This window comes from Bubalus kerabau, chromosome 1, assembly GCF_029407905.1.
Source record: "Bubalus kerabau isolate K-KA32 ecotype Philippines breed swamp buffalo chromosome 1, PCC_UOA_SB_1v2, whole genome shotgun sequence".
NCBI lineage: Eukaryota > Metazoa > Chordata > Mammalia > Artiodactyla > Bovidae > Bubalus > Bubalus kerabau.
This window is the reverse complement of record NC_073624.1, coordinates 95771429-95785245: the sequence shown is the minus strand read 5'-3', so window position 1 is coordinate 95785245 and position 13817 is coordinate 95771429. Positions and strand designations below refer to the sequence as shown.

Here is a 13817-nt window from a genome sequence, read left to right as displayed (position 1 = left end):
GAAATGATGGCATCTGGGGTCTGTATTAGGGGGAAAGGAAGTTGATCCAAAGAGGCCAGGCTCGGGCATGGATGTGACCCAGTGATTCCTACCCCCTACCCTCACTCCTGCCTGCCTTAAATTTCCTCAGATATGCAAGATCTAGCTTTTGCCCCACAAAGGGAGGTAGGCCTAGGTGTCACTTCTCAAGACTGAAACTGAGGTACTGGGAGGAAGACTGGGGAGCCCCAAGCCTGTGCCAAGCCCTCCCCACCCTGTCCCTCCCTCCAGGCCTTGCTCTGGAACCTACCTCCGTGACCCTCAAATGCTTGGGCAGCAGAAAGCCTCAACCCCAGAGCACACGCTCCCTCCTGACTTTCACAACACACAGTCCACACGGCTCTCCTGCTCTCGAGGTGGGTGACTGGGGAAGCAGGCATCTCTGTGGTCAGCTCGGATGTGTGTGTGGGGCGTGTGTGCCTCCAGCCGTGTCACTGCGATCATCTGTGTGTGAGTTTGTCTCTGTTCACTCATGACAGTGGCCGTGCCCCGGTGGGAGGCTGCGCGCGTGGACGTGCACATGTATCGTCCTGTGTTTGTCCATGAGTGTGTATGTCAGTGTGTTCCAGTCTCTCTGTGTGAGTGTCGTCCCCAATCCCCCATCCCCCCCCTGGATCTCTAATTAGTGGTTTGGGGTTTGTTCCTTTTCCCTCCTGTTCCTTCCCTCAGCGGCAGCAGCGGCGGCGGCAGGAGCAGCAGCAACAGCAGCAGCAGGAGCAGCAGCCGCCGCCGCCACCCGCGGACCCGCAGCCAGGACTCCGGAGTCAGAGTAGGATTCTAGGATCAGAGCCTGAGTGGGAACAGGAGTGCAGCTGGCCTAGGAGAGGAGCGGAGCCCTCCTCGGACCCTCAGGCGACCCCTTGCCAGCACTCCCAGTGCCAGACCTCCAGAGAGCAGAGACTCAAGACACCCAGCCCCTTATCCCCCAGGTACAGGACACTCGGGGGCTCTGTCTGGGAGGGGTTCCCACAGCCGCCTATGGGATGGCTGGGGGCAGGGTGTGGGGCACCTGGGCCCACCCTGCATCCGCCCAGACCCTCAGCGCCCCCCGGCATGCCCTGACAACTTGCCCTGTCCCTACCCCCTCCTGCTTCCCTGGGAGCCCCGTTTCTCCTCTCCCGCCCAGATCCCTTCTTTGGGGGAGCTCAGCAAATGGAGCAGGAAATTTGGACCCTCTGCCTCCCTCTCTCGCCCTGCTCATTGGATCCGGAGCCTTCTCCGCTGGGAAAGCTGTAATTAGAGGGTGGATCCCTACAGACAGAGAGCAGCCCCCCCCACCCCCACCCCCTAGTCCCTTCTAACTTTAGATCTCTTCTCTCCCATTCTCCCATTCTCCCTCCCTCTCCCTCTCCCTCTCTCCGGCTCAGCTCTCTCCATCTGCCTGGCTCCCTGGGACCCGTTCCCCAGCCTCAGGATGGCGTCCTCCCTGCTTGAGGTAACTGCCCCCTCCTTCCCCCAGGACACCAGCCTCGATCTTAATGGTCCTAATCCCTGTCCACTCCCACCTTCTAACTCACACAGACAGTTACTCTGGTGCTTGTCACTTCCAGGGGTCAGAGGAGGGGTGGGGGGCAGGAGAAAGGGGAGGAGAGAGAGCAGGGCAAGGGGTCACAGAGCAGTCAGATCAGGACTGAGGGGATTAGGTTAGAAGAAGGCATGGACCCCTGAGGTCTGCCAAGCACACCAACTCTGAGCAGTGGAAGAGGGATTGAGGGATCGAGAAAGGAAGGGGAGGGGAGTGAAGAGAGAGGAGTGGGAGACAGATAAACTGGTAGGGGACAGGGGGAGAGAAATAGGCCAGAGGGCTGGCTGAGTGGGCACTGGGCAACAGTGAGTACATGGTTCTTTGGGGGTCCTGGCTCTCCGGACTCACCCTAAGCAGTGTCTTGTCTGGTTTGTAGGTGGGGAGGGGGCTGGGCTTCTGGGCTGGTAGCAGAGGAGGTGGGCAATGAGAGAAGGGAGAGGGCAGTCCATGTATGTGGGGGGGCTGACCAGAGGAACTGGGCCCAGGTCTGAGAGGCAACCAAGGAGGAGGGCCAGGGTCTGAGGCCGCCTGCCCGGCTCACAAATATTTAGCTTTCAGCCAAAGACAAACTCAGCTCTATTTTGGGAGTGGGAGGCTCCAGGGCGGACCGGGCCACTTCCCCTCCAGGCTGGGACCCCAGCATCCCTTGCCTCTGGCACTGAGAATGGAGGGAACCAGGGTACCACGGGGGTCAGGGCTTGGGGGCTTGAGAAACTGCTGACTCTGCCAGGGCTTCTGAGGGACTCATGGCACATCACAGTTGGAAAGGCGGACTCACAGTCACTCAGAGGCTGTCTGAATGTCCCGAGTTCTCCTTGCTTCTGGATCTCTGACTCTGTGTCTCTGTTACCACTTCTGCTTTCTGGCTCCCTCCATAGGAATTTGGGACCAGAGAGCCCTTCCCAAAGATCAACTCCCATCAGTGGCCTTGACCTTCTGTATTCTTGGGCCCCTCTGAAGTCCCCATGTCTGCTCCCAGTACACTAGCTCATGTCCAGGCTGACTCATTCAGCCCTACAGGAGAGGTGTGTGTGAGATGGACCAGGTGTCTCTTAACACCTGTGTTCACTGGCCTGCATGTGAGTGTCAGAATGTAGAGCAGCACACCTGCACGTGTGGCTGGCTTTGTGGGAGCACAGATGTGTGTGCAGGCTGGGTCACCCAAGTATCTGTTAGTCCAAGTGGGGAATGGTGTGTGTAAGGCTGGTGGATAGGGAACCTGTGACTGAGTTTGAGGGAATGGCATGTGAGGCAGTGGGGTGGACACCATGACCTAGTTGGGGGTCCTCAGGGGCTTTGTCTACCCTTTGCTGCAAGGAGGCAGATTGCTCACCCCACCATCTCCCCAAGAGACTCTTGATTGAGCCATCATTGAAATGCTGTGCTTGGTCTTGAGGAAGCTGGAGGACTAAGGTGCATGGAAATCCTGGGTCCACCCAAGGCAGGGGCCGTGTCAATGGGCGTGGGCTTCATGCCAGAGTTGCCAGCGTGGCACTGGTGCTGGCGGGAGTGGCTGGGCCAGAGGTCTGCTGGAAAGACATGGGATTGGGGTAGCATTTGGCAAGAGGAGCGTGTCCTGGAAACTGGACTTTCTTATCCCTCATTCCCTGTAAGCTGGAGATGCCCCTAATACCAAGGCTTCCAGCCTCTGTCTCTTTCATCTATTTTGAGGGGCACCTGGGCCCTCAAGCTTCTTCTTATACCCCCATCAGGAAGTCCTCTTGAACAGTGGGAAGAACTTGGGGGTTCAGAGAGGGAAGCTTGACAGGAGGCTCACCTGGGCTGAGTGAGATGCAGAGGATCAGGGAGGAGGGAGAAATGGGGATGGGGGCTAATGGGGATGGAGACTTGGGAGCTGGAAGAACTAAACAATTTGGGAGGAGGGTGAAAGTGGAGAACTGGAAACTGGGACCTCAGGTGGCCAGTCAGCACTCAGATGTCCAAGTGAGCCTTCCAGTGAGAGGTCAGGGGAAAGAGGGCGGGACAGCTCCTTATCTTGTTCCTTCTCCAGAGATTCCCCCTTCAGTACTTAAAAGCCTGTTTTGGTGTGGTTGGCATTGTTTTCAATGGATGTGGGTGGAAGCAGGAGGAAAAACAACTCGAAGGTGGGCTCCAGCCCCCGGGTCCCCCATATGGGGACACAGACACACATATTTAGAATCCTTAACCAGGACCCTCTCTCTAGTTCTCAGGAGAGCCCAAGCAGCAGGACAAGGAAACTGAGGCTGAGATGAACCTTAGCCAAGTACCCAGCTCTTGGCCTCCAGAACCTTCTGAGCTGTCCGGTGCCCGGCTCCCCCTTCTCTGTCCCCCGGACCCTGGGGCCCTCTGTTCCCCAGGGCGGGGGTCTTCTGTTGGCCTGGGGCTGCTTGTCTTCTTTCACCCCTCCTTCCCGCCCCATGGCTGGGTGGGGTCCTTGGGCTTGGCTGAGGCCCCTGTGGCCACAGTGTGAGGGCCGGGCGGGGGGGACGGCGTCGGCGTTTTTAAAAATAAACCGACCGCAGGGAAACCAACGGAGCCGGGCCAGGCAGGCAGAGGGGGAGGGGGTGGTCAGGGGGAGAGGGAGGGAGGAGTGGCCTGGTCTGGGGGTTTTCTGGAGCCCAGCACCAGGGGGATTTTCTCTTAGGTAGGAAATCTGCCCCCCACCTCCCCGCTTTCTTCCTTCCCCCTCCTTTCTTTGCTCTGCTTTCCTGAGCCTTCCTTGCCCAGTCTCTTTCCATCACCTCTCTTTGTTTATTCTGCGTTCCTCTCTCTCCCTCCTTTTGTCGCTTTTTCCTTCTCTTCTCTTTTGCGTCCCTGCCCATTTCTGCCCCTGTGGGCCAGCTCCCACTGTTTTCACTCCCCCCCCCACCCCCCACCACCAGGGGCTTTAAGGTCAGGTTCTCACCCTGCAGGCTCCTCTGCTCTGTGGGTCTGTGGGTTCTGCTCTATGGTTCTATGGGTCTCTGCCCCTCTCCTTTGCACAATATATTTCGACCTTTCCTTTCTACTAGGATTTGCCTCCTGCCCCAGCAGCTGCCCTGCCTTACGCACCTCCGCTTGGGAGGTGAGAGGCTCCAGGGACACCCTGGCTGGGAAGGATGCAGGGCTTCTGCCATGGCCAGATTTGAGGATGCTTTTGATGGTTCAAATTTGGGAGTCCATGGTGTCATCAGGACCTCAGAAAGAGGTCACTGGGCAGGGGGAACAGCAGGTTTCCCTTTGGGAGCAGGGCAAGGCAGGCGATTGCACACACAGCCCTCACTGCAAGCCTTTAAACCTCAGATTTACTCCTAGGATTGGTGTCACAGGCACAGACTATGTGCTCGGAGCTAGCAGGCTGGCCTGGGAACCCTGGATTTTGGGTTCTTTTTCAGTTTTACTGGGAAGGTACCAGGTACATTTTTGCTGTTGTCGTTGAGGGCCCCTGTCAAGGGACTATACAGGGTCAGCTTCTGACTTGTTTTTGGTGGGATTCTCAGTAATGGATGCCTATGCATGCCAGCCAGAGATCCAGGAGGGCACCATTTCCTTCTGGGATGTCCCAGAGCTGACTCAGGGAGGGGTACCGTGAGCTCCTGAGGGATGGTGATCTCAGGGGGCCTTGGCCTGGTAGCAACAGCACAATGGGCATTTGGTATTCCTAAAAGATCCCTGTGCCTTGCATCTACACACATTTCCCTCATTCACTGTGCTGGAGGGGTCTCTATGTGTTAGGGGACACTGAGGCATGGAGGGAGGGGTGTGGCTGTGAGCCACTATCATAGCCAATCCAATTCCCTGCCCTGGAGGGGTGTGAGGATTTCAGCTCTCCAAGCCCTCCCAAAGGGGTACCAGCTGGCTCCACAAAGCAGGAGGTGCCTAATGCCTGCTTGAAAGACATTCTTGCCTCAGCCACAGCCCTGGCTTGGCGGCAACCCTGTTCCCTCTCAATGTCCCAGTGTCTCCGCCGTCGCTTCCTCTTGCTCCCTGGCCCAGGGTCCCTGCCAAGAGAAAGAGATTCCTTACCAGGGACATGAGGACACTGCTTTAGGGTGACTAGGCCACTGCCTTAGTCAGGAGATGAAGTAGAGACAGGAAGTGAATAAGGGGTCAAGCTGGGAAAACCTGGAACGGGGGCAACTACGGTCCCCTAAGACTTTGGCTTTTCCCCACGCTGCTCTTTCAGCCTCGTCTTTCCTCTCCAAGTCTCCCACCATGGCCTCTGCTCCCAACCCACTTCCAGGGTTCAGGATCCCTAATACTCACTGCATCCGGGTGCTGCCTTGATCCCTGGCTCTTCTTTCTCATGGCTTTTTAAGAAGCATCTCCTGTTCCTCGGAGGCCCTTGCACATCCCCAGCATCACAGGGAGCTCTGCTTCCTGCCTGCTAGGTTGGGTGTTACCATCCCTGTCTTGGTCCTCTGCTCTTTTTCCAGACTCTATCTGAGCTCTTCCCTGGGTCCCAGTCCTCACTGCCCATCCCTCTCCCCGACCTTACCTCTGAATCCCCATCCTCTTCACCACCTTTGTTCTTCTGTTCTCCAGGTCTCCAGGCTGTGCAGTCCTTCTGCACATCTCCTTTTCTCCACCTAACCAATGCTTCTCTCTCCCCACAGGAGGAAGCTCACTATGGCTCCAGCCCCCTGGCCATGCTGACAGCGGCGTGCAGTAAATTTGGAAGCTCCAGCCCTCTGCGGGACTCCACGACACTGGGCAAAGCAGGCACAAAGAAGCCATACTCTGTGACCAGTGACCTTTCGGCCTCCAAAACCATGGGGGATGCTTACCCAGCCCCCTTCTCCAGCACCAATGGGCTCCTCTCCCCCCCAGGCAGCCCTCCAGCGCCCACCTCGGGCTATGCCAATGACTACCCTCCCTTTTCCCACTCGTTCCCAGGGCCCACGGGCACCCAGGACCCTGGGCTCCTAGTGCCCAAGGGGCACAGCTCTTCTGACTGCCTGCCCAGCGTCTACACCTCTCTGGACATGGCACACCCCTATGGCTCCTGGTACAAGGCAGGCATCCATGCAGGCATCTCACCGGGCCCAGGCAATGCTCCTACCCCTTGGTGGGACATGCATCCTGGGGGCAACTGGCTCGGTGGCGGGCAGGGCCAGGGAGATGGGCTGCAAGGGACACTGCCTGCAGGCCCTGCTCAGCCTCCACTGAACCCTCAGCTGCCCACCTACCCGTCCGACTTTGCCCCCCTTAATCCAGCCCCCTATCCAGCTCCCCATCTCCTGCAGCCAGGGCCCCAGCATGTCTTGCCCCAGGATGTCTATAAACCCAAGGCGGTGGGCAACAGTGGGCAGCTGGAGGGGAGCGGTGGAGCCAAACCGCCCCGGGGTGCAGGCACAGGGGGCAGTGCTGGCTATGGGAGCAGTGGAGCAGGGCGCTCCTCCTGCGACTGCCCCAACTGCCAGGAGCTGGAGCGCCTGGGTGCTGCCGCAGCCGGGCTGCGAAAGAAGCCGATCCACAGTTGCCACATCCCGGGCTGTGGCAAGGTGTACGGCAAGGCCTCCCATCTGAAGGCCCACTTGCGCTGGCACACGGGCGAGAGGCCTTTTGTCTGCAACTGGCTCTTCTGCGGCAAGAGGTTCACCCGTTCGGACGAGCTGGAGCGCCACGTGCGCACTCACACCAGGGAGAAGAAGTTCACCTGCCTACTCTGCTCCAAGCGCTTTACCCGAAGCGACCACCTGAGCAAACATCAACGCACCCACGGCGAGCCAGGTCCGGGACCCCCACCCAGCGGCCCCAAGGAGCTGGGGGAGGGCCGCAGCACTGGCGAAGAGGAGGCCAGTCAGACGCCCAGACCTTCCGCCTCACCGGCACCCCCAGAAAAAGCCCCTGAAGGCAGCCCGGAGCAGAGCAACCTGCTGGAGATCTGAGCCGGGTGGAGGTCTCTGGCCCCGAGTCTGCCTTTCCAGCCTCTCCTGGCTCTGTGGACCACTGCTTGCCCCTCACCCCCTTTGCCCCATGCATGTTGCCCTTTGCAACTCTATCCATCTTCCCCTCTTCCCACCCATTCTGGGCCTGGGTATCACCCTGCATGCCTCCTCAGCTTACTTCCTCCCCTTGCCATGAGACCTGTCTGCAAACTCTCGTCTCAGGCCATCACCTGGTGCCTGATCTCTGCACTCAGGGCTTCAGAAGCTCTTTCCTCGCTACTGCTCAGTTTCTCTCTCTGCTTTTACCAAACCTACTCACTTCCCCAACACTTCATTTCTCCATCTCACCAACTCCTTTATGTGCATCTTTTCTGCCTCCCAAGCTTATTTACCACTATTCCTTAGCTTTCAGGCTCCAATCTTCTCAACTTTATAGTCCACTGCCTTCTATGCTCCAGAGCGTTTTTTTTTTTTACAAACACAGTCATGATGATGATAATGATAATTTATTGCCCCCTGGTGGCCTCTTCATTAGGGACCAGAGTTCAGGGGATTGGGGTAAGTGACCTGGCAGGGAGCAGGGTGCCAAGAGGGGGCAGACTGGTGGGGATCTGATCCCAAAGATGGGGTGACCCCAGGGTCAGGGAGGCTGCCCCCAGGCATGTATATTTAACCCCTATGTTCCAAGAGAAATGAATAGTAATAATAATAATTCTATTTATCTAAGTTATGATGACAGGTCAGGTAGAGTGAGCTGGGGAGGGAAGGGGGTCCATTTCTGCTATGGAAATTTTAGCCAAATGCATCTCTGTCTAGAAAAAGTGATAGTGGAGATCTTGTTAATAGAACTTCTATCATCAGGGTCTCAGTTAATGGTGTTTCTCTTAACGGAATCTCTGCTAATAGAGTGAATTAGCTAGATCTCTGTTAATGAGTTGATGGGGTATCTCACAACTAGGGGATCCCTAATATTTCCAGCCCTAGCCAGAAGCTGTGAAAACTCAAGCCCTATGGAGGGGAGAACTGGAATGTACTCCAGATTCCTTGACCCCAGAGCAGGTTCTTCCACTGCCCCTCCTGACACCATGACCCCATTAGGCTAATCCCTTGTTGCCACCTTTAACAGAGCTTGCAGCTGCCATCTTAGACATGCTCTTTGGGGAAGCCCATCTAACCCAAGGAGGACATTAGTTTGGAGGTGTCTCTCCTGGAGAAAAGGCGGGGAAGGCTTCCTCTGGGATCAGATCAATAAAATCGAATATTTATTGAGTGCCTACTCTGTGCAAGGCACTGTGATAGGCTGGTGCCCAGAAGTCATGAGAAAGAAGAATTTATAGACCTAGGAGGACAGAGGTCCCCAAGCTGCCTTGGGGTTGCATCCACAGGCCGGCAACCTGGGACTTCCGATGCTCCCAACTCCACCTCCAGTGACTTTTAAAGCCGCTTCGTGCCTTTGAATGCCTTTCCTGTGACTTTGGATCCTCCTTTTCTATTTCTTGCTCCCTCAAGGCCCCAAGTTAAAGGGTTAAAGCCGCCGGAGCTTGGGGAGAGGGTAATATTGTGGAAGGGAAGGGATCAAGCCCTCATGGAGTCTTTTTTTTTTTTTTAATTTAATAAATAAAAGTTTGATTTTAAATTTTGTCATGCTGAGAAAAGAGGAAGAAGAGGGAAAAAAGGCGAGCCACAGGATTTCTCCTTGGCAACCCGGGTAGTCACCAGGGGCATTGTGTCCTGCCTGTTTGCACGTTACGCCCAGGGTAGAATACTTCGGCTGTCCCGCCTTGCGGTGGAGGTGCTTTTAACGGCCCAGAGCTCTCTGCGGAGTTGGGAAGGCAAAGAGGTTTCTTCCCCGGCTCTTCCTCGGGCTCCGCACCCGCGGACCTGGCCCGGCATTAGCCGGGACGCGCGCCGGCCCCGTGCGGAGTACCGCGGGGCCAGAGGCCGGCGCGGTGCGGCTCCTGCGGGCGGACCCGCCTAGCACGTAACCCGCCCCCGGCCCGGGGCCTGCAATCAGTCGTGCCCGCCACGGAGTTAGAGGCGGAACAAAAGGCACTCTGTGGCGGCCAGCCCCCAGCCACAATAGGGCTTTGTGCGGCCCCGGCCCCCTAGGGCTCCCCCGCCAGGCAGAGGGGCTCACCCGCAGCTCCCCCGGCCTGGGCCCGACTGCGGGCGGCGCCCCAGTCCGCCGGTACCGCTCGGGGCCTCGGGAGAGGCCCGCAGCGCTGCAGCGGGGAGGGGTCGGCGGGTCCCAGGCGGCGATCCGGCCGAACTCGAGCTGCCTGCCCCCTCCCCACCCCGCCCCCGTCCAGGTGCGAAATCTCCTGCCCTCGGGCGGGGAGCGAAGCTTCAAAGGCGCTTTGAAGAGGATCGGAGTTCCGAGGACTCTCCCGCGGGCCGGGGGCCGCGGCGGAAGAGAGACTGAAAAGGGGCGGGGGACGCCCAGGCTCGCGGCGGCGGCCCGAAGTGGACCCCCAGGCTCGGCGCTACCCCGCTGGGCCGGTTCCTCGGGACCCCCCAGGGCCTGGCCTTCTCGCCTGCCGGTCTCCGCCTGTCCGGTGCCAGCTCCCGCCCGCCGCAGCCTCGCGGTCGTCCCCTCCCCGGCCCCTCGGCCCCTTTCATCTTCCCTAGACTCCGCTTGGGGTTTTGCTGGTTTCTGGGAGATAAAAACCGCCTCAAATAGTGGCGGCGCGCTGCCAGGACAAACAGGGCCGGGCGGGCCATGTGCGCCTGGTTACCGGCCCCGGGCCGGGGCGCCGGGCTTCGGCGGGCCAGGGGAAGGGGCGGCGGGACGAGGTCCAGGCACCCAGGCTCCCGTGATGCCTCCCGCCTCTCAAAGTAGGGGGCCCATTTTAGAAGTTTGGGCAGCGGCAGGGGCGCTGCCTCGGTTTCCCGCCCAGGTCGTAGGGAGGGGCAGGGGTGGAGAGACCGCCTGCTGAGAGCTCTGCGCCCCCGGGACTGTGGGTCTCAGTCACTGTGACGCCGGGGCCACCGCGCCCCCTGGTGAAGTTAGTGGAGAGTGCGCTAGGCCCGGACTAGTCTCCCAAGACTCTGCAAATTGTGAAAAATCATTCAACAAACATTAAATAAGCTGTATGGGCTTCCGGTAAAGAATCCGCCTGTAATGCGAGAGACCTGGGTTCGACCCCTGGATTGGGAAGGTCCCCTCCAGTATTCTTGCCAGGAGAATCCCCGTGAACAGAGGAGCCTGGCGGGCTACAGTCTATGGGGTCACAAAGAGTCGGACACGACTGAGCAACTAAGCACACACATGGGAGATGGTGACTGTGTGTGAATACACAGAGCACCGTTTCCTTCTCTCCAGGTCACATTACTGGTAAGACGCAGGTACCTAACTGATAATTATAATGCAATCTGTTGGGGAAAATCAGGCTTCATTGAAGGTAGGGTGGAAGTTGCAGGCCCAGGCTGTAGTGAGTTTTGGGGGTTGGATGGTGCCAAGGTTAAGATACAATGAAACTGTTTGGGGGTGGGACTTCCCTGGTGGTCCAGTGGCTAAGAATCGCCTGCCAGTGCAGGGGACACGGGTTCCATCCCTGGTGCAGGAAGATTCCACATGAGGTAGAGCAACTAAGCCCCATGTTGCCACAACTCTAGGCCAGTGCTCTAGAGCCTGTGTTCCCCACCAGTAGAAGCAATGGCAATGAGAGTCCCAAACACAAGGAAAGAGTAACTGCGACCGCCAGCAACTTGATAAAGCCCTCACACAGCAAGGAAGACCTGGTGCAGGCAAAAATAAATACATTAATTAAAAAAAAAGTTTGTGAGTGGCATCTCACTGCTCTCCACAGGTCTGTCAGTCACAGAATCCCACTTTTCCTTCAATCCTATATTGCTTTCCTGTCTCAGGAAGTGCTTTCTCAGCCAATTTCTCCAAACTACCCCGTTTGTATATTCTGCTCTTTTACGCCTTCTGTGACTTCCCAGAGAACAGTAAGCTAAGGGCCAGAGAGGGTACTCACAGTGTTGTCCATGCTGTATCACCTGGGGACTTTTTGGAGCTACAGCTTCAGAGCTCCATCCCAGAATTTGTATTTTAACAAGATTTTCAGGTGAGTCCTATGTTTATTAACCTTCTGGAACCCCTGGTTTTCTAACTCGGGGTATAACGCTCGAGGGGAACTTTTCATGTAGAAAGAAGGGGCAGACACAGACAAAAATATTAAAGCAGAATGTCTCTCCATTGAGGCTGGTTGCTCTTGGGAGTGGGGACTATGCTTTATACAGTTCTGTGTGCCCAGAGCCTGATCCTTGGAATTGCTGAGCGTGTGTGTGTGTGTGTGTGTGTGTGTGTGTGTGTGTGTACGTACGCGTGCACGCATGCATGTTCGGTCGTGTTCAACTCTTCTCAACACCATTGGCTGTAGCCCGCCAGGCTCCCCTGTCCATGGAATTTTCTAGGCAAGAATACTGGAGTAGGGTGCCATTTTCTTTTTCAGGTGATCTTCGCCACCCAGGGATAAAACTCTTGTTTCCTGCATCTCCTGCAGGGGGTTGTTTATCACTGTGCCACCTGGGAAGCCCTGGAATTGCTTATTAATATTTGTTAAATGAGTGAACCAATGTCCAGGGTCACCTAGTTTGTGGCTGAGTTAGAGCTGTTTATCTCCCGTATCTGCTTAGTGCTTTACAATTTATTAAATGGCTTTGTTTCCATTTTTATGTATGGGAAACAACCATGCGTTAGCACCCTCTGCAAATGAGGGAGATCAGATCAGATCAGTTGCTCAATAGTGTCCCACTCTTTGCGACCCCATGAATCGCAGCACGCCAGGCCTCCCTGTCCATCACCAACTCCCGGAGTTCACTCAGACTCACGTCCATCGTCCATCGAGTCAGTGATGCCATCCAGCCATCTCATCCTCTGTTGGCCCCTTCTCCTCCTGCCCCCAATCCCTCCCAGCATCAGAGTCTTTTCCAATGAGTCAACTCTTCGCATGAGGTGGCCAAAGTACTGGAGTTTCAGCTTTAGCATCATTCCTTCCAAAGAAATCCCAGGGCTGATTTCCTTCAGAATGGACTGGTGGGATCTCCTTGCAGTCCAAGGGACTCTCAAGAGTCTTCTCCAACACCACAGTTCAAAAGCATCAATTCTTCAGCGCTCAGCCTTCTTCACAGTCCAACTCTCACACCCATACATGACCACAGGAAAAACCATAGCCTTGACTAGACGAACCTTTGTTGGCAAAGTAATGTCTCTGCTTTTGAATATGCTATCTAGGTTGGTCATAACTTTCCTTCCAAGGAGTAAGTGTCTTTTAATTTCATGGCTGCAGTCACCATCTGTAGTGATTTTGGAGCCCAGAAAAATAAAGTCTGACACTGTTTCCACTGTTTCCCCATCTATTTCCCATGAAGTGATGGGACCGGATGCCATGATCTTCGTTTTCTGAATGTTGAGCTTTAAGCCAACTTTTTCACTCTCCACTTTCACTTTCATCAAGAGGCTTTTTAGTTCCTCTTCACTTTCTGCCATAAGGGTGGTGTCATCTGCATATCTGAGGTTATTGATATTTCTCCCAGCAATCTTGATTCCAGCTGTGTTTCTTCCAGTCCAGTGTTTCTCATGATGTACTCTGCATATAAGTTAAATAAACAGGGTGACAATATACAGCCTTGACAAACTCCTTTTCCTATTTGGAACCAGTCTGTTGTTCCATGTCCAGTTCTAACTGTTGCTTCCTGACCTGCATACAAATTTCTCAAGAGGCAGATCAGGTAGTCTGGTATTCCCATCTCTTTCAGAATTTTCCACAGTTTATTGTGATCCACACAGTCAAAGGCTTTGGCATAGTCAATAAAGCAGAAATAGATGTTTTTCTGGAACTCTCTTGCTTTTTCCATGACCAGCGGATGTTGGCAATTTGATCTCTGGTTCCTCTGCCTTTTCTAAACCCAGCTTGAACATCAGGAAGTTCACGGTTCACATATTGCTGAAGCCTGGCTTGGAGAATTTTGAGCATTACTTTACTAGCGTGTGAGATGAGTGCAATTGTGCGGTAGTTTGAGCATTCTTTGGCATTGCCTTTCTTTGGGATTGGAATGAAAACTGACCTTTTCCAGTCCTGTGGCCACTGCTGAGTTTTCCAAAGTTGCTGGCATATTGAGTGCAACACTTTCACAGCATCATCTTTCAGGATTTGGAATAGCTCCACTGGAATTCCATCACCTCCACTAGCTTTGTTCGTAGTGATGCTTTCTAAGGCCCACTTGACTTCACATTCCAGGATGTCTGGCTCTAGGTCAGTGATCACACCATCGTGATTATCTGGGTTGTGAAGATCTTTTTTGTACAGTTCTTCTGTGTATTCTTGCCATCTCTTCTTAATATCTTCTGCTTCTGTTAGGTCCATACCATTTCTGTCCTTTATCGAGCTCATCTT

The 13817-nt window shown here is 55.5% G+C and overlaps 1 protein-coding gene across 1 annotated transcript; it reads left to right on the top strand.

The window, feature by feature from the left end:
* The first annotated feature begins 1453 nt into the window (after positions 1-1453).
* SP7 (Sp7 transcription factor) lies at positions 1454-7555 on the top strand. The gene is made up of 2 exons (XM_055566379.1): positions 1454-1474; positions 6142-7555. Exons 1-2 carry the CDS (start codon positions 1454-1456, stop codon positions 7414-7416), a joined length of 1296 nt encoding a protein of 431 aa, XP_055422354.1. The 3' UTR covers positions 7417-7555.
* Positions 7556-13817: the final 6262 nt, after the last annotated feature.

Coding starts and splice junctions, on each gene's coding strand:
- SP7 (XM_055566379.1), top strand. CDS start 1,454: ATGGCGTCCTCCCTGCTTGAG. Junction 1,475..6,141: donor TGGCGTCCTCCCTGCTTGAG/GTAACTGCCCCC, acceptor CTCTCCCCACAG/GAGGAAGCTCACTATGGCTC.